The sequence below is a fragment of the Cyrtonyx montezumae genome, unplaced genomic scaffold, assembly GCF_038088225.1.
Source record: "Cyrtonyx montezumae isolate F1298 unplaced genomic scaffold, pur_monq_1.0 scaffold_55, whole genome shotgun sequence".
Classification (NCBI taxonomy): domain Eukaryota; kingdom Metazoa; phylum Chordata; class Aves; order Galliformes; family Odontophoridae; genus Cyrtonyx; species Cyrtonyx montezumae.
In genome coordinates this window covers 361961-387257 of record NW_027072062.1, presented here as the reverse complement: position 1 = coordinate 387257, position 25297 = coordinate 361961, and the positions used below count along the sequence as shown (strand labels likewise).

The following is a 25297-nucleotide window of genomic DNA, read 5'->3' as shown; positions in this document are numbered from 1 at the left end:
AGTCCTGGGGACTCTTCTCCAAGCAGCAATACTCCAAACGCATGTGCCACAGCATCCAGCTCGTGCAGAGCAGAGGTGCCAGAACACTTTCAAATGCAAAAAAAAAACCCCACCACTTTCTTTCCCCTTTCTGTCCATCCTACCCACCCCTGCTCTGTGACAATCATCAGAGCTCAAAGCACTTAGGGATAATCTCTTCCAGTCTCCTGCCCCCACTGACATCCAGACCTGTGCCAGCTAGTGCAACAGGGCAGCCCATGGTGGGAGCTTTCTTGTTCAGATGTGATGAGTTTGCATTGCTGCTTTTTTTTTTAATACATATATTTAGCTTGTTAGGTAAACTTCATAAGGGTTTCCTCTGCCCATTTAGGTTCCTGGAGTAGTTCACCCTGACTTTTCTGGGAACTGCTCAGCCACATGAACTCAGCCTGTGAGAATGAAGTATGTGTGTAGCACAAGCCTGAGTGTAAAAACAGGGCCAAGTGTAAGCAGAGATGTGGTTTTGACTAGTATTCAAGTTCAACCTTGGGGATTTTCATAGGAAAAGAAGTGCACGTGTACATATTTTTTTCTATAGGGAAGTTTAATTCAGGAGGTATTTCTTGGCATTATGGTAGAGCTGGGAGGAACATGAGGCAATCTGATTTATGGATTTTCTTTTAAATGCTGTATTTTTTCAAAAACTTTGGATTCCTATCAGGAGAATCTTTATATTTCTTGTCTTTCTTGGCCAACTTTGCTTCTTGCCAGTTTTTCTCAGGAAGAGTCCTGCAGAGCACATGGCCAACCTGGCTCTGTATAGCTCCTCCACCACTACAGTTCTGTGTCTCTTTCCAGCTGGTGGCAAGAAGACTAAGACACTCTCCCCAGGCATCATTTTTACAAAGAGAAATCACTGACTTCAAATTGGGGGGGGGGGGTGTAAGCAGCTGAAAGTGTCCAGGTTGACACAGAGCTGTCATGGTTTTATGATTTTTGGTACTGGTATTCCACATCATAACATCATGTAGTGCATTTAGAGTTAAAGAGTTAATGTTCCAGCTCCGTGGATCATCGATAGTTCCAGGTATGCCTGTCTCAGAAGAGAAGTAGAACTCCATTCCCCAGAGGACTTTGCGATGCTTTGCGTTCTTACGTGTTTACGCTCAGAGGGAAAGATAAAAACTGTCTGCAGTCACGGGACTCTCTCTTCCCTTCGGGACCGAGCTCGGCAGTGGGTGTTTGTTGCAGCCGTCCGCCTTCAGCGTTAGCGTAAGGCCTTCGGTTTATCAGACACTCTCTCTCTTGCTCATTTTATTTGATTCATTTGCCTCAATTCCAATTATATTATATTATTTTCCTTTCTGATATCTTATTTAGTAAATTAGCTTTCCTCCTCAGATTGTTGCCGCTGTTTTGTTCCTAGACCCATCTCCCTTCTCCTTTTTCCCTTTTTCCCCCCTCCCCCTTCCCCGGGGTGTGGGCCCGTGGGTCCCCTGCCTCAATTGTCACGGTACCGGGTCAAACTGTCCCGCAAACCGCTGACATTTTTTGGCGCCCAACGTGGGGCAAAACTAGCTGCCTTAGCCGGACAGAGACATACTTTTAGAGTGAATCTCTGTCTTTTGTTAGGAAGCTTATCTGTACTGCAGGTACTGTACGGCAAAACACGACCTTGAAGTCCAGGCGTACTGCCAGTTCTTCTGGGATATTTGTAAACTTTTCGGGTGCTGCCGGCTTGTTTGAGTAAAAGAAAAAAAAATGTTTTTACTGTTTCTGTTAAAACTGCCCTTACAGGGATTGTATTTCATTGCTTTTTCCCTTTTAATGCTCAAAACATACTGGAACTTGGTTAAGCTTGCCAGTCTGATCTATGGAGCCTGGTCTCTATATGACAAACTAAAAGCAGTGATGGTGGCATCTACCAGATACCTGGGCACCCCGGATAATGTAACAAATGATACCATGTTAACAAACCAAACAATATTTGAATGGGTGTCCAGGTTCTCCTCTCAGTTCTTTATGAATTTTCAAGATTACAGCTTAGGGACTATGTTAACGATTGGGATATTAGTCCTCCTGAACGTACTCTCTGTTATAGGATTTTACATCGCATGGAAGAAGCTTTTCCCAGAAACAGAGAATGTTGAATGGCAGGGAAAGTGGAGAGTTTTAGGAAAGAAATTAGAAGCATGGGGACCCCCGGTGCCATGGGATTTTACTCCTGAGCACTTGCAGGATCCTGAGGAGCTAGGCCTGTATCTGAGTAATGGGTGTTGTGGCTCAGAAAGATCTGAGGTGGAACAGCTTATCTGGGGCTTGGCTTATGCTTACCGAGGTATATATACTGTTCTGGAGAGAGAGAGTGTCCAAACTGAGGCTCATACCAAAGATGAAAACCTCCCAGGCACATCTAACCAGCAAGAGAAAGCACCGGTATCAAAGTCGGTTGCCCCAGTGGAAGGCCAGAAATGGAAACGTGTGTCCTCACGCCTAGAACGCAAAAAAGAGGTGGCGAAAGAAGAGGAAGATCCAGGCGAGGGGGGGTCCTCAACACCACCACCACCAAGAAAGGCAACAAAGAAAAGTGAGAGGCATGGACATAGTGATGATGAGGATGATGAGAGAGTCAAAGTTACCACGTTTCGTCGACCCATGAAAATGTCTGAGATCCAAGGCTCAAGAAAGGAGTTTATTCGACGTCCGGATGAGAGTATTGTCACTTGGTTGCTTCGGTGTTGGGACAACAGGGCCAACAGTGTGTCCCTCGACAGTAATGAAGCTCGCCAACTAGGAAACATTGCCCGTGACCCAGCTGTCGACAGAGGGATCAGCCGGTATATGGATGGAATCGCCAGCCTCTGGCAACGAATGTTAGTAGCTGTGAGGGAAAGATATCCCCACAAGAGTGACCTGGCACCTAAAGTGAAAAGATGGAAAACTATTGAGGAAGGCATCCAGTATTTGAGAGAAACAGCTGTGGCGGAAATGCTATATGATCCCACGTTTGATCCTGAAGATCGGGACCATGATCCAGAGAAAGTAAGGAGTACACCCGAAATATGTCAGAAGCTTTCAAAAACAGCACCAGAAAGGTACGCCGGTACACTAGTGACAACGTTCAACAGATATGAGGACCAAGACAGAAAACCCCCAGTTTTTGAACCGATTCTTACACTTCAAAACTTTGAACAAAAATTTCCGCCATCACACGCTTCCATTTCAGCCATATCAAGGTTAGAAGGACAGATGGAAGACGTGTTAGAGAAAGTATCCCGACTGATTGATAGGGTTGAAAAGATTGCAGCTTTCAGAAGCAAACGCCGTCCTGCTCGAGCAAATGACAGCACTAACTTCATGTCACGTGCGGCTCTGTGGAGTTACTTACGTGAAAATGGAGAAGATATGAAGGAATGGCATCAAAAACCCACCCCTGCACTGCGAGCACGGGTGAGAGAATTACAACACAAGAGTGAATTATTTCTAGCTCGGTGGGCCCATGAGACCTCTGGCCATCAAGGAAGAGATGCAACATATAAGTGGGCTAGAGACCGAGGGGTGGACTTAACTATGGATGCTATTGCACAGGTTATCCATGACTGTGATACGTGCGCCACAATTAAACAGGCCAAGAGGATGAAACCTCTTTGGGAGGAAGGGCGATGGCAAAAGTATAAATACGGGGAGGCATGGCAGGTTGATTATATCACCTTGCCACGATCTCACAGTGGTAAGCGTTATGTGCTCACCATGGTAGAGGCAACTACTGGGTGGCTTGAAACATATGCAGTACCCCATGCTACCGCCCGAAACACCATCTTAGGGCTTGAGAAACAAGTCCTATGGCGACATGGCACTCCAGAAAGAATTGAGTCAGATAATGGAACTCATTTCAAAAATTCTCTTGTAAATACTTGTGCCAAAGATCATGGCATCGAGTGGATTTATCATATTCCCTATCATGCACCAGCTTCTGGTAAAATTGAAAGGTACAATGGGTTGTTAAAAACAATACTGAAAGCAATGGGTGGCGGAACATTTAAGCACTGGGAGAAGAATTTGTCAGAAGCCACCTGGTTGGTCAACACCAGAGGATCCATCAATCGCGATGGTCCTGCCCAATCCAGCTCTCTACCTACTGTAGAAGGAGATAAGGTCCCTGTAGTACATGTGAAGAACATGTTGGGAAAAGCGGTTTGGGTTCTTCCAGCTTCTGGAGAGGGCAAACCTCTCCGTGGAACTGTTTTTGCTCAGGGACCTGGGTCTACCTGGTGGGTGATGCAGAAGAATGGGGATGTTCAGTGTGTACCACAAGGGAATTTGATGTGGGGAGAGCGCCCTCAGTAATTCTATTACTGTGTATATATGTATATATGTATGTTGTATGTGTTTGTATTTAATGCTTGTTAATCATTGTTTCTTTATGTATATATATATATATATTAAGCATGATGTAATGATGTTGAATAAGGGGTGGAATGTTATGGTTTTGTGATTTTTGTTGTATTGTTGATATTCCACATCATAACATCATGTGGAGTATTGGGAGTTAAGGAGTTAATGTTCCAGCTCCGTGGATCATCGATAGTTCCAGGTATACCTGTTTCAGAAGAGAAGAAGAACTCCATTCCCCAGAGGACTTTGCAATGCTTTGCGTTCTTACGTGTTTACGCTCAGAGGGAAAGATAAAAACTGTCTGCAGTCACGGGACTCTCTCTTCCCTTCGGGACCGAGCTCGGCAGTGGGTGCTTGTTGCAGCCGTCCGCCTTCAGCGTTAGCGTAAGGCCTTCGGTTTATCGGACACTCTCTCTCTTGTTCATTTTATTTGATTCATTTGCCTCAATTCCAATTATATTATATTATATTGTGTTATTTTTTCCTTTCTGATATCTATTTAGTAAAATAGCTTTCCTCCTCAGATCGTTGCCGCTGTTTTGTTCCTAGGCCCATCTCCCTTCTCCTTTTTCCCTTTCCCCTTTCCCCTTCCCCGGGGTGTGGGCCCGTGGGTCCCCTGCCTAAATTGTCACGGTACCGGGTCAAACTGTCCTGCAAACCGTGACAAGGCCCTAGAAGATTGTGTGGTTCCCCCATGAGGCAGAGCTGCAGGGCTGGAGCACCATGAACACAGCTTTAGGGCCCCAGCAGACATCCCAAGGATCTTCTGCCCATGGCAGCAATGAAAAGACTCAACCAAGCACCCCAACTCTACCTACTTACTCCTGGAGCTCCCACTAGGAGCCAGATTCCACAGGAAACAAAGAAAGAGGATGGTTTCTAATCTTTCTACTAGATTTAATTAGCATTTATAAATAGGAGGCAGGGAAACCTTAGGCTCCTAAGAATTGGGAAATACACACACACCATCACCCTCTGCCTGTTTGCCCATCTGCTTCCTGCCCCAATTTGCACAGACTGAAGGGATGTCAGACAGGATCTGACAACAGTGCTGGCAAAGCTCAGGGGTGGGTGGTAACATCTCCAAGTTGTTAGGGAATAAATCCACCCACTACCAGAGCTGGGCAAAGCTTTTATCATAGTTTTATGATTTTCGTTATCAGCATTCCACATCATAATGTTATGTAGTGTTAATGCTCCAGTTCCATGGACTGCTGAATTTCCGGGTACTTGGCTCTCAGAAGAGAAGAGCTACATACCTCAGAGGACTTTGTGTTCCCACTTTCCACTCAGAGGGAAAGATAAAACCACATGCAAGTCCTGAGACTTCCTCTTTTTTGCTGCTGGTCTGCAGTGTGTGCTCCCTAGCCATCTTGCCTTCAGCTTTAGAGTAAGGTCTTTGGTTTCAGACACACTTCCTCACTTTATTTGATTTATTAGCTTCAATTCCAATTATATTGTATTATATTTTTATTTTGCATTCCAATATCTTATTTAGTAAATTAGTTTTCCTCCTCAGATTGCTGCTGCTGTTTTGCTTTTAGGCCCATGTCCCTACCCTTTCCATTTTCCTGGGGCATGGGTCATATAATAGAATAGCCTGGGTTGAAAAGGACCATAATGATCATCCAGTTTCAACCCCCTGCAATGTGCAGGGCTGCCAACCACTAGAGCAGGCTGCTCAGCACTACATCCAGCCTGGCCTTGAATGCCTCCAGGGATGGGGCATCCATGACCTCCCTGGGCAACCTGTTCCAGTGTGCATCACCACCCTCTGTGTGAAAAACTTCCTCCTAATCTCTAACCTAAACCACCTCTGTCTCAGTTTAAAACCATTCCCCCTTGTCCTTTCACTATCCACCCTTGTAAACAGGCATTCCCCTCCTGTTTATACATTCCCTTCAAGTACTGGAAGACTGCAATGAGGTCTCCCCAGAGCCTTCTCTTTTCTAAGCTGAACAAGCCCAGTTCCCTCAACCTATCCTCATAGGAGAGGTGCTCCAGCCCTCTGATCATCTTAGTGGCCCTCCTCTGGACCTGTTCCAAGAGCTCCACGTCCTTTCTGTACTGGGGCCCCCAGGCCTGGACGCAGTCCTCCAGATGGGGCCTCACAAGAGCTGAGTAGAGGGGGACAATCAGCTCCCTCTCCATGCTGGCAACCGCGTTTTTAATGCAGCCCAGAACACAGTTTGCCTTCCAGGCTGCAAGCGTGCACTGCCAGCTCATGTCCACCAGGACCCCCGAGTCCTTCTCCTCTGGGCTGCTCTCAAGGAGATCTTCCCCATTTGTAGAAATACCTGGGGTTGCCCCAACCCAAGTGCAGCACCCTGCACTTGGCCTTATTGAACCTCATTAGGTTTTCACGGGCCTGCTTCTCCAGCCTGTCCAGGTCTGAGAGGTCTGTGGGTCCCCTTGCCCCATTAGTCACAGAACCAGCCAAACAGGCCCATAAACTGTTGACACTACCAGAGCTGGGCAAGGCTTTTACATGTCCTGAAGAGGATGTCCTTCTGCTGTGAAATAGTCCTTTCCCTTCCCTAGGTGTCTGACAGCAAAATTTGTAGAGCAGCAGCACAACCCCAGGAGCTAGTAGCATTTTCACCATAGTCCTGAACCCAGGTGGTTTGAAGACAAAACAACTGCAGCAGTAGTGAGGCTCTGAGATTGGACCACCTGAGCAGGGGTAATTCAGCTTTCAGCTGAGCTTCCATGGCTTCCTAATGCAGCCTCCAGGAGGTGATTTTGCTATTTAAGCAGCATTCTCAATGTCTGTGCATTTCTCCCTGCAAGCCCCTTGCTCCTAGATAGCCCCATCCTTCTGCCTCTTTTCCCTCCCTTTAGGTAATCTGATGGAGCCCTTCCACATTTAACAGTCTTTAAGGCCAAAAATCCCACAGCCTAGGCCCTGCAAAACTCCTGCCATAGCAGAGATTGCCCCAAAAACTCATTTCAACACACAATCTTGTTAAGTATCTTTACAAAAAATTCTCAGTTCCTGCAACCCCCTAAAAGCTGACAGTAGGCAGCTGCTCTGTGCATCTTACAGCCAAGATGCATTGCCCTGCATGATTCAGGGCTGGGCCACATACGGCCAATGGCAATGCTTCTGTGCATGCATTAAACAGGTCTCCCCTTGCCAAGCTGTACATCCCAAATACTGTTAAATCCAACCTCAAGCTGGGTAAGCCAGACAGCTAGCAAAGGATGCCCACCTATCTGCTGGTGGCCAAAGTTGCATGTTCATGTCAGGCGGGGAAAGGAGAATTGAATTCAGCTGCAGGCAACTGCTGTGAGAACTCGGGCTAGTAGCTGCATGCAGCTACTAGCCCTATCTGGGGGCACAGGCCCTGATGTCAGATTTGCAATCAAAAGCAAGGTACAGCTGTGGGCTCCAGCCACAGGTGGACGAGCATCCACACACCAGGACACAGAAGGTATCAGCTGCCAGACCCAGGGCTTCTCTCACATAAAATACTAAGTACAGCAGTAGCACATTTTTCAGTTCAGAGAATCATAGAATCATAGGGGTTGGAAGGGACCTCAAGAGATCATTGAGTCCAACCCCCCTGCTAAAGCAGGTTCCCTACACCAGGTCGCACAGGTAGGCATCCAGGCGGGTCTTGAATATCTCCAGAGAAGGAGACTCCACAACCCCCCTGGGCAGCCTGTGCCAGTGCTCCATCACCCTCACCGTAAAGAAGTTCTTGCGCACATTTGTGCAAAACCTTCTGTGCTGCAGTTTCTGTCCATTCCCCCTTGTCCTTATAAGTTCATAAGTTCATAAGTTCATAAGGTTGGAAAGGACCTATAAGATCATCTAGTCCAACCATCCTCCTATCACTATCTCTACCCAACTACTAAATTAAGTCCTTTAGCACCTCATCTAAACGCTTCTTGAACAGCGCTAGGGATGGTGCCTCAACCACCTCCCTAGGCAGGCCATTCCAGTGCCTGACCACTCTTTCAGAAAAGAAATGCTTCCTGAGGTCTAATCTAAATCTTCCCTGGCGCAACTTGTGGCCATTCCCTCTCGTCCTGTCATTACTTATCAGGGAGAAGAGGCCTACCCCCTCCTCACCACAACCCCCCTTCAGGAAGTGGTAGAGTGCAATAAGGTCTCCTCTGAGCCTCCTCTTCTCCAGACTAAACAATCCCAGCTCCCTCAGCCGCTCCTCATAAGACTTGTGCTCCAGGCCCCTCACCAGTTTTGTTGCCCTTCTCTGAACACGCTCCAGGGCCTCAATGTCCTTCTTGTAGTGAGGGGCCCAAAACTGAACACAGTACTCGAGGTGCGGCCGTACTAGAGCTGAGTACAGGGGGATGATCACCTCCCTGCTCCTGCTGGCTACACTATTTCTAATACAGGCCAGGATGCTGTTGGCCTTCTTAGCCACCTGGGCACACTGCCGGCTCATGTTGAGCCGAGCATCAACCAACACCCCCAGGTCCTTTTCCTCTCTACATTCTTCAAGCCATTCTGCCCCAAGCCTATAGCATTGCATGGGGTTATTGTGGCCAAAGTGCAGGACCCGGCACTTGGTCTTATTGAACCTCATCCCATTTTTCTCAGCCCAGCTGTTCAGCCTATCCAAATCCCTCTGAAGGGCCTCCCTACCCTCAGGCAGTTTGACACATCCTCCCAGCTTTGTGTCATCTGCAAACTTACTGAGGGTACACTCAATTCCCTCGTCTAGGTCATCAATAAAGATATTAAACAAGATGGGCCCCAAAACTGACCCTTGGGGGACACCACTCGTTACAGGACGCCAGCTGGACTTAACTCCATTAACCACTACCCTCTGGGCACGGCCCTCCAGCCAGTTCTCCACCCAGAGAAGAGTGAACCTGTCCACACCACGGGCTGCCAGTTTCCTTAGGAGAATACTGTGGGAGACCGTGTCAAAGGCCTTGCTGAAGTCCAGGTAGACTACATCAACAGCCTTTCCCTCATCTACCTGTCTGGTCACCCAGTCGTAGAAGGAGATGAGGTTGGACAAGCACGACCTGCTCCTGGTGAACCCGTGCTGGCTGGGTCTGATCCCTTTATTGCCATGCACGTGTCGTGTGATCTCCCTCAATAACATCTGTTCCATAACTTTCCCTGATACCGAGGTCAGGCTGACAGGCCTGTAGTTCCCCGGGTCTTCCTTACGGCCTTTCTTGAAGATGGGAATCACATCGGCAAGCCTCCAATTTGTGTCCTGTCTCCACACACTTCTGAAAAGAGTCTGGCCTTGCCACTTTGTCCCCCACACCTCAGATATTTATAAACCTGGATCAGGTCCCCTCTCTGTCTTCTTTTCTCAAGGCTAAAGAGACCCACAGTTCACTTAGCCTTTCTTCATAGGGAAGATCCTCCAGGCCCTTCACCATCTTTGTGGCCCTGCGCTGGACTCTTTCCAAGAGATCCCTGTCTTTTTTGTACTAGGGAGCCCAGAACTGGACACAGTACTCCAGATGAGGCCTCACCAGGGCAGAGTAGAGGGGGAGGATCACCTCCCTTGACCTGCTGGCCACGCTCTTTTTAATGCATCCCAGAATGCCATTGGCCTTCTTGGCCACGAGAGCACACTGCTGGCTCATGGTCAACCTGTCGTCCACCAGGACACCCAGGTACTTCTCTGTAGAGCTCCTCTCCAGCAGGTCATCCCCCAGCCTGTACTGGTGCATGCAATTATTCCTCCCTAGGTGCAAGACTCTACACTTGCTTTTGTTAAACCTCATCCGGTTTCTGACTGCCCAGCTCTCCAGCCTGTCCAGGTCTTGCTGAATGGCAGCACAGCCTTCAGGTGTGTCAGCCAATCCTCCCAAAGGGAGGAGGAGGAGAAGGGAAAACAAAGCAAGAAGCAGGCCAGGAAAAGAAGGAAAAGCACAAGAGCCTGATCAAAACCCGACTACTGAGTATTGGGGGCACAACAATTGGCAGGCTCACAGCAAAGAACCAAACCTTCCATCAGAAGCCCAAAGAGGTACATGAACCATTCCTGCAAAAAGGAGAAATCTCTCCACAGAGCCTGATGAACACTGTTCTGCTACTAACAGCATCAGAGAAAGTTCCCCTGTTCCCAAACGTATTTGGGTTGTGCTGCACCACAGACTTCAGAGACAGCCCAGAATTTCCCTCATGCCTGCCTTCAAGCAAGGCAAGATAAAAAGGAGGATTCCTGGAGGAGTTCTCTGCTGTACAGGAGCCAACGCAACAGGAGACCCAACAGCTCACAGCCAACATCAGAAGAGCAATGCTAGGTACCTGCCAGCTTACTTGGTGCTTACTTCCAAATTATGGCACAGGAGAGACTGCCCAAACAATTTCTTCTGTTAACATGAGCTAAGAGACATAAGGATGAAGAACAACCTTACACACTCCACCAGGGAAAATGCACACACATGCTCCAGGGAAATACACAGATGAACACCAGACAAGAAGGGCAGCTGAGGAATGCTCAGACAGCAAGTGAGACATGGGGCTTACAGAGGCAACACTTTAATGCTGTGACAGCATCACACAAAGGAATTGCCAGGGCCTAGCTAGAGTTTTGTGGGATTTTTATTATTTTATTTTATAATTTTTATTTTTATTTTGTTTACTTGTTTTAATACAGGCTAGTATTGTACCCTTTGCTAAAGTTTCTGATTCTGCCACATAAAACTAGAACAGAAATTTCTCAGAAATTAAGTCAGTTCCCCCTACTTGTTAATTCAGTCTGCCTCCCAAATGAACATTGGTCTGGATTTTTGTTTGCAGAAAACATTCCCTGTACAAAGTCTGATGTGCAGCTACACTATTCTGACTGAGGAATGAAGAAATCAGGAGTCCACTGAACATTGAATTTTCCCTGTACAACTTAGCCTGACTTGGAGTTTGGTCCACTGAGGACAGCAAGTTAACCGTAAAGATCATCATCATTGTCTTCACTGTAAACGTTGCCCCCGCTGCCACCTCCTGTGCCTTGGCTTGGCCCAGCGCCTCCCTGGTTACCTGATGGGAACCTGCATGCAGCAGTGCAGAAGGGGAGAGAAGAGATGATGTTCAGAAGCCTCCTCACAGCTCAGCACAATCCCCTCCCTCCAAACCAACACCCTGATGCCAAGTACAAGAGGAGAGAAATATGGTGAAGGCTTATGGCAGGTCATGCAAAGGCTTACACTGCTGCCAGATGTTGCATTAAAGGAAAAAGAGTTGATGGGCTTCAGGAGCACTAACAGAGCAGATACAACTGACCTGCAGTACAGTCTGTACCCACCACATGCTCAGCTGGCTGCTGTATGCTCTGGGGAGAATGGGAAAAATGCAGTGCAAGTACCCATAGTACAATAAAGTTGCCCTCAGTGCTCTGTTCCTAGAGCTAAGCAAGTCACCTCCCTTCAGTTACCTGAAGCTGCCAAAACCACGGCTCTGCTGTAGAGTCTGTGCAAACATCTCATATTTTCTGATGTCATTGTCACTGACAGAGCGGCGAGCAAAGCGCATGGCCTCCTCAAAGTGATCCCTGCGTATCTCAGGAACTGGGTCATCCTCCTCCACTTCCTGCAGTGGGAAAGAGGGCTGAGACGAGTCACGTGCAGTCCAACACTTGCCCACATCTTCCTCTGGGTCAGGATGCATCAATACCCACTGAGACAAGGTCTAGAGACGGATGCTGCAGCAGATGCCTGTTTAGCAATGCCAGTGATGAGGCACGCTAGGAGGCCCTTGCCTTCCCACAAGAACAGAACAAAGAGTGCTTCAGCTCAGCACTGCAGAGAGCCTACTTGTCCTCATTGGAGGATTATGGAGAGGAACACATCATCCCTCGCTCACAGGCAGAAGCGAGCTGTCTATCTCATGAGTAAGGAAAGCTCAGAGTGCCCCCACTCACCATGGCAGAAGGGTTGGTCTGCCTCTCACGTTCTCGCCTGATCTCACTCTCAATGGACTCACGGATGGCCAGTTTGCAGGCACGTTGGCAAATTTCTGTCAGGTCAGCCCCCGAAAAGCCATTGGTCATCTTAGCTAGGAAATCCAGGTCAACATCCTATCAAAAAACAAGAGAAGCATATCCTTTACACCCTGCACTCTCAGGTGATGAAGAAGTGCCTTTAGATCCCATGGTACCAATGCACTGCCTTAACTTTGGCCAGTTTTAGAAAGATAAGCTGTTAAAGCTCTCATTTTCAGTTAATGGCATACAAGGGCAGAATATATCCTATGTAGTTACAAATGCCTCTCCACTGATCATCTTCAATAAGAGACAGGCTGACTTTGGGATTTCAGATATGACTTGGTCTCAGCATTAGGAGTCAAATGAGACAGTGTCAGACTGGAAATGGAGATGGAGCATAGGCAGAGAGGACCAAAAACTTCCTCTCCTCCCTGTCAACTGACACAAGCAGTACTGCAACCTCCTTTAAAGCTTTCCTTCCCAGCAGTACTTCAAAAGGTAAATTTGACGTAAAAAAAAAGCTTGTGCACTCACTTGACACCTGCTTTTCTCTGTTTAACTATCAGTTTAATTACTGTCTGATCCCCAGGCAAGGGATATAACTCTTGTCTGAAAGAGTTTTGCAACAATCAACTGCAATGATTCCTCTTCAATTTCATATTTCCAACCCATTTTCTACATTTTTCTTTCAGAGTACAAGATTCTTTTCCACCTTGCCATAACAGGCATTTTCCATGGGAAAAACTCTACTCTGTGATAAGACCTGCTGTGCTTATGTACTGATGCCTAGCCATGTTGATACCTAGTTTTAGAGCTAGAGCCTCCCCTTACCTCTTATTTTCATTCTTCAAGGCTGGAAGATTTCCCAGCTCTGCACTGCACAGAACAGTCACTAACTATCTTGGTCTGCAGCTCATAAGGAACATGTGCAGCACACAACAAAACCAAGTCAGATACAGTCATAGCATAGATCCTACCTTCGCAACTGGCGATTTCCTCAGGTTGGCCTTAAGAATAGCAACCCGGGACTTCTCATCAGGCAGGGGGATGTAAATGAGTTGATCCAGGCGGCCAGGGCGCAAGATGGCTGGGTCGATGATGTCTGGCCTGTTGGTGGCACCGATGATGAAGACGTTCTTCTTGGTGGACATGCCATCCATCTCTGTCAGGATCTGGTTGATAACACGATCTGCAGCACCACCACCATCTCCAATATTCCCACCTCGAGCCTTTGCAATGGAGTCCAGCTCATCAAAGAAGAGCACACAAGGGGCTGCTTGGCGGGCCTGCAAAAATCAAATAAAAACAGTTAACCTCTGTTAAACACTACCAGGTGAGGAGCACTGATTTCATGCTAAGCCTACCCTAGAATTAAAGCGGCTCAAAGGAATACCTAAGCACTGCTAACATCAAAAAACAAGGAGAATTTTCCCCAAACTGGGAACAGAAGGGTGGTAACTGATACCTAGAGGGAAAGTTGGAACAAATTTGCTTAGACAAGAGTTCTCCCTGCAAGATCTGAGGATGTCAGTTAGTTATTTAGGCACTGGGTTATCAGTAGTCACAACATATCAAAAGGTCTGGCAAAGGGAGCCAGATCCTCTGAAGTGTGCAGCAAGAACAGGTGCAAACTGCTAGTAGCACACAGGCCCACAGAAGTCAAGGATTCTCCATCCTTGGCAGGTGTTCAGAACTAACATACATGAGGGTCTAATGTATACAAACCAAATTTCCAAGTTGTCTCCCTGCCCTGGACAAACAGTTGGAGCAGATGGCCTCTGAGGTTCCTTTCCAACTTACATTGTTTTCTCAATCACTTCCAACATCACTCTTTCAGTGGCTTCCCTGACCACAAGAGTGTGGATTCCCAAGGTTTTCCATGTGTGTACCTTTTTGGAAAGGATGTGACACTACAGGAAACTGAGCAGCAGGAGTGGAACTCCTTCCTATGTGCACACTGCAGGACAACTACATGTAGAACACTTTTAAAATCTGTAGAAGGTAATAGATGATGCGTCGACGTAAGTTTTAAGGGACGTGAAGGATATTTATGTCACCCTAACCACTGCTAAGGCACTGGGACATTTATCATCCTGTAACAGCAGATGCAAACTGTAGTGGGAGAACACAAGTTAAATAGCTATATTCCCAAAGAGGATTAATACCCTAATATTCAGGAAAGCAACCCCTGCTCACAAACCAAGTTGGGAAAATCAAAATAACCAAACAATAACCAGGCCAGTAAGACAGGTGCAGTGGAAACAATATTCTGGGGGTATCTCAGCATAAACACAGCACAAGGAGCTACCCTGTCAACACCTACCTTGTCAAAGATCTCGCGCACATTGGCTTCAGATTCTCCAAACCACATGGTAAGCAATTCAGGCCCCTTGATGGAAATGAAGTTTGCCTGGCATTCATTAGCAATGGCTTTGGCCAGAAGCGTCTTACCACAACCAGGTGGCCCATAAAACAGAACCCCTTTTGATGGGGTCATACCAAATTTTAGGAACTTGTCTGGGTGCTCCACAGGATACTAAAGGATACAAAAAAATAATAATAATAGTAATGAGCCAGAACAGACGTATACCTTGTTCCTACCAGAAACAAAACTGGAGATTTCTAGTGAGTTAAATGAATGATTTTGCCTGCTTCAAGCCATTGGCATTTTTAGAAACAGACTGGTTTGATAAGGACCACAGCTAAATTGTAAAGCTGCCCTAAATAGCAGAGGGAAAGATAAAACTGCACGCAAGTCCCACAGACTTTCTCTTTTGCTGCTCATCTCAGCAGTGGAGGATCCCTCACCTTCAGCTTTAGCACAAGGCCTTCGGTTTCAAACACTCTCTCACTTTATTTGATTTATTACTTCAATTCCAATTATATCAGAATGCAAAGTAAGACGATATCTTATTTAGTATCTTAAGTATCTTAATTAGTTTTCCTCCTCTGATCATTGCCACTGTTTTGTTTTTAGGCCCATCTCCCTACCCTGTCCCTTTTCCCCCTCTCCCGGGGTGTGGGTCTGTGGGTCCCCCACCCTATTAGTCACGGAACTGGGCCAAACCGGCCCGTAAACTGTTGACAGTTCACTAAGATGGCACACCACGGTATTTTCACTCTGTTACAAGCAATTCCCGTAAGAGCCTCTACATTTACTCTGTTCAGAGCCTGAACAGGAACGTGAAGAGATTCTGGATTTTATTTTTTATTCATAGTTACTTTTTAAGCTGACTAACAAAAAATAAAATAAAATCTGTTGGAAACCCTTACCTGCACGAGCTCCTGGAGTTCTCTCTTTACATCTTCTAGGCCACCAATATCTTCCCAGGTAACTTGTGGCACCTCCACCACAGTCTCCCGAAGAGCAGAAGGGTTGCTCTGGCTCAGAGCCCACTTTCATTAGAATAAATGACATTATATAATTATGTCATGTTCACACACTTCAAATAAGTAATTAGATGCTGCACCTAGAAGAGGGGCATTCTTGCATTACCCTGAAGTCATCCATGGTCACAGCCAGGGAGTTCATCACTTCAGCATCGATGGTTTCATCTTCTAGATCTATGAGATCCATCTTCTTTCTGATAGCCTGAAGAGCAGCTTCTGAGCAAAGAGCAGCCAAGTCAGCACCAACGTGTCCATGGGTCTCATTTCCCACCTGAAAGCAAAGCACTGACTGACTCACAGGCTTACAAGCAAGCACTCTGCAAGGGCAAAGTCACAACAGTTCCACTACAAAACACAGCATCAGGAACATTCATCTGCAGAGACAAGCTTTCCCAATAGCATGCTGCTATTCACCTGTTCTAGATCCACATCATCAGCCAGTTTCATATTTTTCGTGTGGATCTGCAGGATCTCCAGGCGCCCAGTTGCATCTGGGATCCCAATATCTACCTCTCTGTCAAAACGACCTGGGGAGCACAAAACAGGATGAGCTGCTGATTCTGCAAACCAAAGAAGCTGCAGTTGCTGTCTTCCTCTGACTGAGCAACATAATGACAAGCTACAAATGCACAATTTCAGAAAACATCACAGCTTTGATATTCTCTATAGCGTATATCAGCATAGTTGTAGTTAGGTCAGAGAAGGAAGAAAGGCCTTAGCTGTTTAGGAAAAGAATACTGTATTAACTTAAGTTCTAGATTACAACAAGCAGTGTATTACTGATTTAGTAACTTTTTTCCAAGCCTCATTTGTAGAAAAATACGCTTCCCCTAACCAACATATCATGAGACATTTTTGCTTACTTCTGTCTTTGTTTCCTCAGCATAAGAGTTTGCAAATTACAAGACAGATTTAGTTCTTCAGAACTTTCTACATTACTCATCAATATCCAAATGGTGCAAAGTAAAAACTGCCACTGCAATATAACTAAGGTACATATGTCTATCATTTGCCTCTAGTCATGCCTCTGCATATTGAAGATGCCATTTTCTCCTGCAAACTTGACTTCTTTGCTATTACAGACTTTACCAACAGCTCATCCATGCAACATTCACACTGAAGAGGTTTGAAAACCATCAAGATCCTCACCAATAAGAGAGGTCAGAAAATTCTTCTACAACCTGAGGCACGAACGTTCCCCTCAAGCAGCTATTTACTCGCCTAACAGAGGCTACTACACAATTTCAAAATATTTTGGTATTTCTACAAGTTCTAACCTAATAAGACAGAAAATGATATAAAAGTCTGGAAGCCTAGAAATTAATTTCAAACAAGTAGCTGGAGACAAGTCACAGTCTATGAAACACACAGATGTTTAATATCAATTTCTGCTCAATCTTTTCAAGAGCCCCGAAGCATAGTCTGTAATAAAGTATCCAATACACAAAACAGAGATGACAATCCTAGTTACCAAACCGCCTGAGTGCTGGGTCAATGCTGTTAGGTCTGTTGGTAGCTGCCATAACAATCACATGTGCCCTCTGTTTCAGTCCATCCATAAGAGTCAACAGCTGAGACACTATGCGACGTTCCACCTCTCCATGTGTCTGAGAAAAAAATGATTAGACTAAAAGCTGTGCAGCACAGCACAGAAATTAGTGCTGCACCAGACCAGACAGAAATCACAGCCACAAACTATTAAGAAACATTGCAATCTGTATACAATTACTCTAATGCCTGACTGAAATCAAGCATTAAGCTACCTGTTGCTTTACCCTATACTCAGAAATTCATGCCAACTGTTACCAAAAAGGGTGCACAGGCACTTCTTTACCTCCTATACAGGTTAAGTTTTACCTTCTCTCTCTTTGGAGCAATGGCATCCAGTTCATCAATGAAGATGATGGCAGGAGCATTCTTCTCAGCTTCTTCAAAGGCTTTCCTCAGGTTGCTCTCAGACTCACCAGCCAGCTTGCTCATGATCTCAGGACCTGAGAAACAGTAGCACTTCAGCACCCAGAAGCAGCTGAAGTCATGCAGCTAAATTTTTTCCAGTAAAACATTTACAAGAGAGTATCTGTATTTCAAGTCAAAACAAACACTGTCAACATAGTTCGCTAAATTTGCAGTTGAACAGAGAACAGTATGTGGAATTATGTATGCATACTTTCTATCATTACTCTAGTGTTCTCAGTTTAACAAAATTCAGTGCTAGTCAGTGAGCCGTCTCTTTTCTTACCCTATTTCACACTTGGTGAGCTTTTCTGTAATATGCCACCACACACTGTTAATGCCAGTCCTAGCTTGCAAGAGAAGATGTCAAATTACATGGTGATAAATTATCGGGGTAGGGAAGGAAAAAGCTGTAAGACACTGAAGTTGTCTTCAACTTGCATTGCACAGGTACACATTTACCTCTGTAAAAGCCTCTAAACGAGCTCCAAAACTAAACACACACATAAAAAAGCCCCAAACAAATAAGGAACCAGCCAAAAAACAGCCCACACAACCTCCCCTCATTTTTTTTTTTAAAGTATAAACATCGATCCCAGATTGAAGGACAGCATTTCCCTGAGATTTCCTACAGTTGCTGAATTCTAATGCTTACAGGTCTATTCTATTTAGATTTTTCCATCACAGTGTTGGGAGTGGTCATGAAGAAAAAGTATGCTTCTTCTGAAAGATCCAAGGAAAAGAAACCTGACCCTCAGGAACACAAAGCAGCTAGCTGACTGAAGTGAGCCAGCTGCAGAGCCACCAGTGGAGGCAGGAATTAAAGACTTTCACTTCAAGTATTTCACTTCATCAATTCACACCAGCTCTGCCTGCAGCACCACCTGCAGCTGCAGTCTTGAAATGAGCAAACAAAATATCACTAATTACAACAACGAATGTTATTTTCATTATGCGACAGAAGTATAAGTCTCTGGAGAAAAAGATGTCTTGGTATTATACATTGACACTTTCCCCACACTTAGGAAGCACGTGATGACAAGGGTGACATTGGGTAAAAACATCTTGAGATAAAAAGCAAGTCAATTCCCTACCGTTGGTCATTCTTATGACATCTTTAGATAAAAAGCAAATCAAGGAGGAGAAGGGGGAGGAGAAAAGAAAATAAAAGCAGCAGTCCTGAAGTACAAATGTTCGGTTATTCCAGCACTGACTCTAAAATGGAACAGAAAAGCATTGAGGAAAATTCAGAATTTGGTCTTCAATGGACATACACTAGCATCTATCTCAACTGCTATAGGTGAGAGTGATCAATATGAAATATTGTCACTTAGAATCATAGAACAGAATCACAGAATCATCAGGGTTGGAAAAGAACTCCAAGATCATCCAGTCCAAATGTCTACCTACCACCAATACTTCCCCACTAAAACTTGTCCCTTAGTACAACATCTAAACATTCCTTGAACACCAAGAACTCCAGGAACAGTGACTCCACCACCTCCTGGACAGCCCATTCCAGCACCTGACCACACTTTCAGAGAAGAATTTTTTCCTAATATCCAACCTGAACCTCCCCTGGTACAACTTGAGGCCATTACCTCTCATTCTATCATTAGTTACATGGGAGAAGAGGCCGACCCCCACCTCACCACAACCTCCTTTCAAGCAGTTGTAGAGAGCAATAAGGACTCCTCTGAGCCGCCTGTTCTCCAGACTAAACAACCCCAGTTCCCTCAGCCACTCCTCAAAAGACTTGTGCTCCAGAACCCTCACCAGCTTTGTTGCCCTTCTCTGGACACACTCCAAGGCCTTGAAGTCTTCCTGTCATGGTTTTATGATTTTTGTTATTGGTATTCCACATCATAACATCATGTAGTGCATTAAGAGTTAAAGAGTTAATGTTCCAGCTCTGTAGATCATCAAAAGTTCCAGGTAAACCTGTCTCAGAAGAGAAGAACTACGTACCCCAGAGGACTGTGCGTTGCTTTGCATTTTTCCATTTTCCGATCACAGGGAAAGATAAAAACTGTTCATGTGTCACAAGGCACAGGCTCTTTCCTTTTGGATCAACCCAGCAGTGGGCGCTCCCTAGCCATCTCACCTTCAGCGTTTAGCGTAAGGCCTTCGGTTTTTCAAACACTCTCATTTTATTTGATTTATTAGCTTCAATTCTAATTATATTGTATTACATTGCGTTATTTTGCTTTCCAATATCTTATTTAGTAAATTAGCTTTCCTCCTCAGATCATTGCCACTGTTTTGTTTTTAAGCCCATTTCCCATTTCCTTTTCCCCTTTTCCCCTTTCCCAGGGTGTGGGTCCGTAGGGCCCCTGACCCAACCATCACGGAACCAGTCTGAACCAGCCCGTAAAACACTGACACTTTCTTGCAGTGAGAGGCTCATCACTGAACACAGTACTCGAGGTGTGGCCTCACCATGGCTGAGTACAGGGGGACAATCACTTCCCTGCTCCTGCTGGCAACACTATTTCTGGTACGAGCCAGGATGCCACTGGCCTTCTTGGTTACCTGGGCACACCGCTGGCTCATATTCAGCCAAGCGTTGACCAACACCCCCATGTCCATTTCTTCCATGCAGTCTTTCAGCCACTCTGCCCCAAGCCTGTAGCACTGCCTGGAGTTGTTGTGGCCAAAGCGCAGGATCCTGCAGTTGGTCTTGTTGAACTAAAGTACTCGTTATATCTTTCAGGAAAGTTCCTCCCAATTAATATTATGTGAAACAAAACAGATATTGTACTTTATTTGAAAGAAAAAGAAATGCAATACAGACCAGCTTCTTTTCTGAAAAAAAAATATGTTAGCACCAACAGAAACAAGCAGGCAAGCCCATGTATGTAAAATAACCTCATTGCCTCACTCCTAGCTCTGCCCCAACATAAATGAACACCCAGCTAGACAGACTCCCAGTTCCCCCATCACAAAGCTGTCTTTCAACCACTGCTATGAAACAATCAAGCTTAAGGACAGTGCCACTACAGATGCTTCTACACAAATAGCCTCTAAGCATCTCCAAAGAGGCTCTAGAAAGAAGCAAGTATGGATGTCAAGAAAGCAATGCGACTACATAAGCCTTATCTAAACCATTCACTACCAGTTCCTGGATCAATGACTATACAGAAGATTTGGGTGAAAATCAGACAAAACTTACCATTAATCAGAAAGAAGAAAGCCCCAGTTTCATTGGCCACTGCTCGGGCAATCAAAGTTTTTCCAGTGCCAGGGGGACCATACAGCAGGATTCCACGTGGAGGCTGGGGTCGGAGACAATTGACTTAGGTAATAAGCTAGTATATGAATGCCTAAGTAGCTTCACAGTGAAATTCAAAGCATTTGATAAAGTCAGTCCAAAATTGCGATACAAGCTCATGCAACAGCTGCCATCCTACCATCAACACCCTTACTCCTTTGTATGACACAAAAACCTTGCCAGTTACGGCAGTGCTGACTCAAAACTCCATTCTGTAAGTGCCAGTACTTTAATCTGCATCTGAAACATGTAAAATAAATACTCTCTTAACACCAGCATTCAAAAAATAAATACAAAAGTTACTTATTCCCATCCAATAAGTAAGCCTTCCACATCAAGAAGTATCAATAAAGGTAAGATCACTCATCCACCTGTTACACACAGGCACTTACCTTCACCCCTATGGCCTTGAAGAGCGCAGGGTGTCGGAGAGGAAGTTCTACCATCTCTTTGATCTGAGCCAGTTGCTTCCGGCAGCCACCAATGTCATCATAGCCTACCTCATTTAATGACTCTTCTTCATCCTACCAAGAAGGAAATTTATTAGGCATTTGAGTGAAAACAGTAATTCAGTAATTCCTCCTAACTCACAGAACCAAGAATCTGGGCTTTTGTTTGGTGCCATTTCTTTGTTGTTTTGAGATTCTCATTTTCAAAATCTTCCTCATGTCTTCTACGATTGTTTCTTAGCACTGTGATTCCCAGACATACAATGGCAAGTGCCTCCATGTCCTCACTAGAACCCACCTTCTTGAATGACAGCCTCTACTACCAGATTCCTTACAGACTAGCACAAAACAGTGTGATCCTCTGCAGCTAACAGAAAAACAGACAATGAAATCTAGTATAAAATTTACTTAGTCCTTAAACTGTCAGTGATATCTGTAACTACCATACAGTTCTCAGACGTAGTGTTTTCTTTTGGGACTGATTCAAACTAAGAGAAAGTTGAGATTCAGACATGCAGGTAAAACCAGCTGTAACTAATTCTTCCAGTACAGCCCTACAGCATTCATTCAGCTCACAGCTGTGCTAATCTCTACTGGTCTTAGTTATCCTTAACATCAGGAAACACTAAAATCATAAAATAGCCTGGAATCTCAGAGGGCCTCAGACCAAAGTCCTACAAAGCCAGGACTACTACTTCAAGCAGGTTGCTCAGTCTGTACCTAAAAAGCACTGAAGGTCTTCAGTCTTAAAGATTACTGCCCTAAAATTTAGGGAAACCTTTTTCCTAATACCTACTGGGAATTTCTCTTAAGCCAGCTTCTGCCATTGCCTCTAGTTTTGGCCCCAGTCACAACTCTCCATCAGGTGGATGTCAGTAAGCCTGCCCTTTCACCTTCCCTTCTTTAGTCTGCATAAACCCATTCTCCCAGCCTCTTGTTTATTTTGACCTCCAACTCCTCCTCATTTGGAGGAATTTGCTCCTGACTACCTCTGCTGTGTCCTGAAGAGCACAAATGATTCCCTGGTGCCTCACAACTGTTGAGGTGAATTTTTCAGAAGGCAGCTAACTACAAACCAGCACTCTCTGACCTGTGGGTAGTAAAAATGCAGTCACTTCACAAGGTATACCAACCACCTTTATCCCATGCCCCTGAGATTTCCTAGTCTTCATAAAAAGTAAAGTGCCTAACTCTTGACAGACAAGCCATGCAGGCTGCCTTAAACTTGGGATACTCAAGGCTAAATACTTTAAGGGACTGAAATAAAAATAAACTATTTGGAAATCAAATCTCTCACTCAAAAAGCATTAATTGCTTTCTCTTCACATGGCATAAAATCTAACAGCACATTAAGCCCTCCCTGCTATGGATCAAGGGAACTTTAGAATTAAATGATGCATTTAATGTCCATAAATTCCATTTAACTTCCAGCATGAGATATCTGGAAGCAGATATAAAAACAGCTGCTACCAAATTAGCTTAACAAAACTAAGAATCAGTGTTATCTCAATATCTGAGGAAGGATACTGGAAGCACATTTCTCTGAGTACTGTCAGGAGTAGATCATCCCATGAAGCCAGAGCTTCTAACCATTACATTCTATACACAAAATGCCAAACCAGGAACTGCACACACTGTCACAGAAACAGATGTCACTAGACAGAGTGGATTCAGTACAAGAACTGTGTGACAGGATTTTACTCACCTCTCGTTTGATGGGCTCTCCTTCACAATGGATTACTGTGTCCGGAGCCACTATGCAGTAAGGACTTGGATCTGTCTCCACCACTTTGAACTCCACTGCACGCATCCCTCCTCGCACCAAGAAGATGTCACCTGTAAAATCTCACATTTTCAATAACCTACTGCAACTGACATCTGCAAAACATCAACCTCTATACTAATAGCAGCCCCATAGGACAAGGAAGTAGGTCACACATGCATATACCACAGGTATTTTTAATATTGCTCTGTGTTTTAAACTCGAGAGCAGCATGTACTGTGACAACCCGGGCAACATTTAGATCTGTAGCAGTTAAAACATATCAAATTTAATTCAGAATCAAACAGCAAATGAGAAAAGAATACTCTGGGTAAATACCAAAGAATTAAATGCAATGAACCACATTTTCCCATTTGGTTTCAGTTTAACTGTTCTAGAATGCTTTCTATTCACAAAACACAGCTTCCTAAAAATAATTCAGATGTTTTTTAAAAAAAGTTCTAATTGGTTTACAATGTGTGTTTGATCAGCAACCTAGTCACAAACCTGTCTGAGGTCCAAGTAGTCCCTAATCTTTTGAAAAAGGCTACAAATAGAGTCCAACAGTAAGATGTTCCATGTTGTTCCTGTCTCCTTTAGAAACTAGCTATCAATTTATAAGAGCTGCCTACTCCCAGAGTGTAGCCCAGGGACAGTAAATTGTGCAATCAAAAGTGAAAAGTCATGAGATAGGATAAATTTTAGTCAGAAGCAACCAGGGAAGAGGCAAAAAGTCCTAACATAATAAAAACTTAATCTGAATTTATTATAAGTTGCTATTAGTTATATATTATTCTGCTTCTAAAGAAGAGCTAATATTGCACTATGACTCCTGATTAAACTCACCTAAAGAAGCTGGAAAACATTATTCAATTAGTGTTTATTAGGACCTATTTGCTTCAGCAGAGGTGCTACTAATACAGCTCTAAAAACACATTTGGTTTTCTAAGTGCTCTCCCAGTTATTAATTCAATTACTTTGAAGAAGTTAATTTAACCAGGTACTAGACAGACTGACCCAAGGTGAAGCCTTACTGGACCTAGAGCTCACCAATGCAGAGGACAGCACTGAGAGGGAGAGGTTAAGACAGGAGGCAGCCTGAGCTGTAGTGATCATGCCCTGGTGGAGTTTATGACCTGGAGGAAAGCAGACCTGGCAAAAAGTAGAGTCAGGACCCTGAACTTCAGGAGAGCGAACTTCGGGCTGCTCAAGGAACTTTCGGATGGGTCCTTAAGGGTGTAGGAACAGAACAGAGTTGGCAGCTCTTTAAGGACACCCTTCAGCGAGCACAAGAGCACTCCAACCCCCAGCAGAAGAAACTGAGGAGACAGGTGATTGGTGTGATTGAGCAAGGACCTGAAGCTTAAACTGAGAGAAAAGAGGGAAACGCACAGGAAACTGAAGCAGGGTTGTGCAGCCTGGGAAGAATACAGAATCACAGAACTGTAGAGGCTGGAAGGGACCTGTAGAAATCAACGAGACCAGCCCCCTCCTGCCAAAGCAGTCTCCCTAAACCAGGTTGCACAGGTAGACGTCCAGGCAGGCCTTGAACATCTCCAGAGAAGGAGATTCCACCACTGCTCTGGGCAGCCTGTTCCAGTGCTCCATCACCCTCACTGTGAAGAAGTTCCCACACATGTTTGTGCGGAACTTCCTATGCCTCAGTTTGTGTCCATTTTCCCTCATCCTATCTCCACACACTGCTGAGAAGAGTTCAGCCTCTTCCCTTTGCCTCCCACTCCTTAGATATTTATAGATGTGGATCAGATCCCCTCTGAGTCTTCTTTACTCAAGGCTGAACTGACCCAGGTCCCTCAGTCTCTCCTCATAAGGAAGGTGTTCCACACCCTTTATCATCATTGTAGCCCTCTGCTGGACTTTTCCGAGGAGATCCCGGTCTTCTTTGTACCGAGGAGCCCAGAACTGGATACAGCACTCCAGGTGAGGCCTCACCAGGGCAGAGTAGAGGGAGAGGATCAACTCCCTCGACCTGCTGGCCACCCTCTTTTTAACGCACCCCAGGATCCCATTGGCCTTCTTGGCCACCAGGGTACACTGCTGGCTCATGGCCAGCCTGTCATCCACCAGAACACCCAGGTCCCTCTCCTCAGAGCCCCTCTCCAGCAGGTCATCCCTGTACCAGGGCATGCGGTTATTCCTCCCTAGGTGCAAGACC

The 25297-nt window shown here is 45.3% G+C and overlaps 1 protein-coding gene across 1 annotated transcript in view; it reads right to left on the bottom strand.

Annotated features, from left to right (window-relative positions):
• Nucleotides 1–10962: 10962 nt before the first annotated feature.
• Nucleotides 10963–25297, bottom strand: part of LOC136056593 (transitional endoplasmic reticulum ATPase-like) — a 58802-nt gene continuing 44467 nt past the window's right edge. Inside the window, exons 5-17 of the mRNA XM_065748879.1 lie at nt 23065–23195; nt 21303–21434; nt 20812–20914; nt 17544–17677; nt 17158–17293; nt 16101–16213; nt 15793–15957; nt 15570–15692; nt 14620–14832; nt 13274–13582; nt 12234–12389; nt 11748–11902; nt 10963–11364 (exon numbers count right to left, since the gene is read on the bottom strand). Coding sequence (XP_065604951.1) covers nt 11259–11364; nt 11748–11902; nt 12234–12389; nt 13274–13582; nt 14620–14832; nt 15570–15692; nt 15793–15957; nt 16101–16213; nt 17158–17293; nt 17544–17677; nt 20812–20914; nt 21303–21434; nt 23065–23195 — 1976 coding nt within the window. The 3' untranslated portion in view covers nt 10963–11258. The remainder of the gene's footprint in view (nt 11365–11747; nt 11903–12233; nt 12390–13273; nt 13583–14619; nt 14833–15569; nt 15693–15792; nt 15958–16100; nt 16214–17157; nt 17294–17543; nt 17678–20811; nt 20915–21302; nt 21435–23064; nt 23196–25297) is intronic.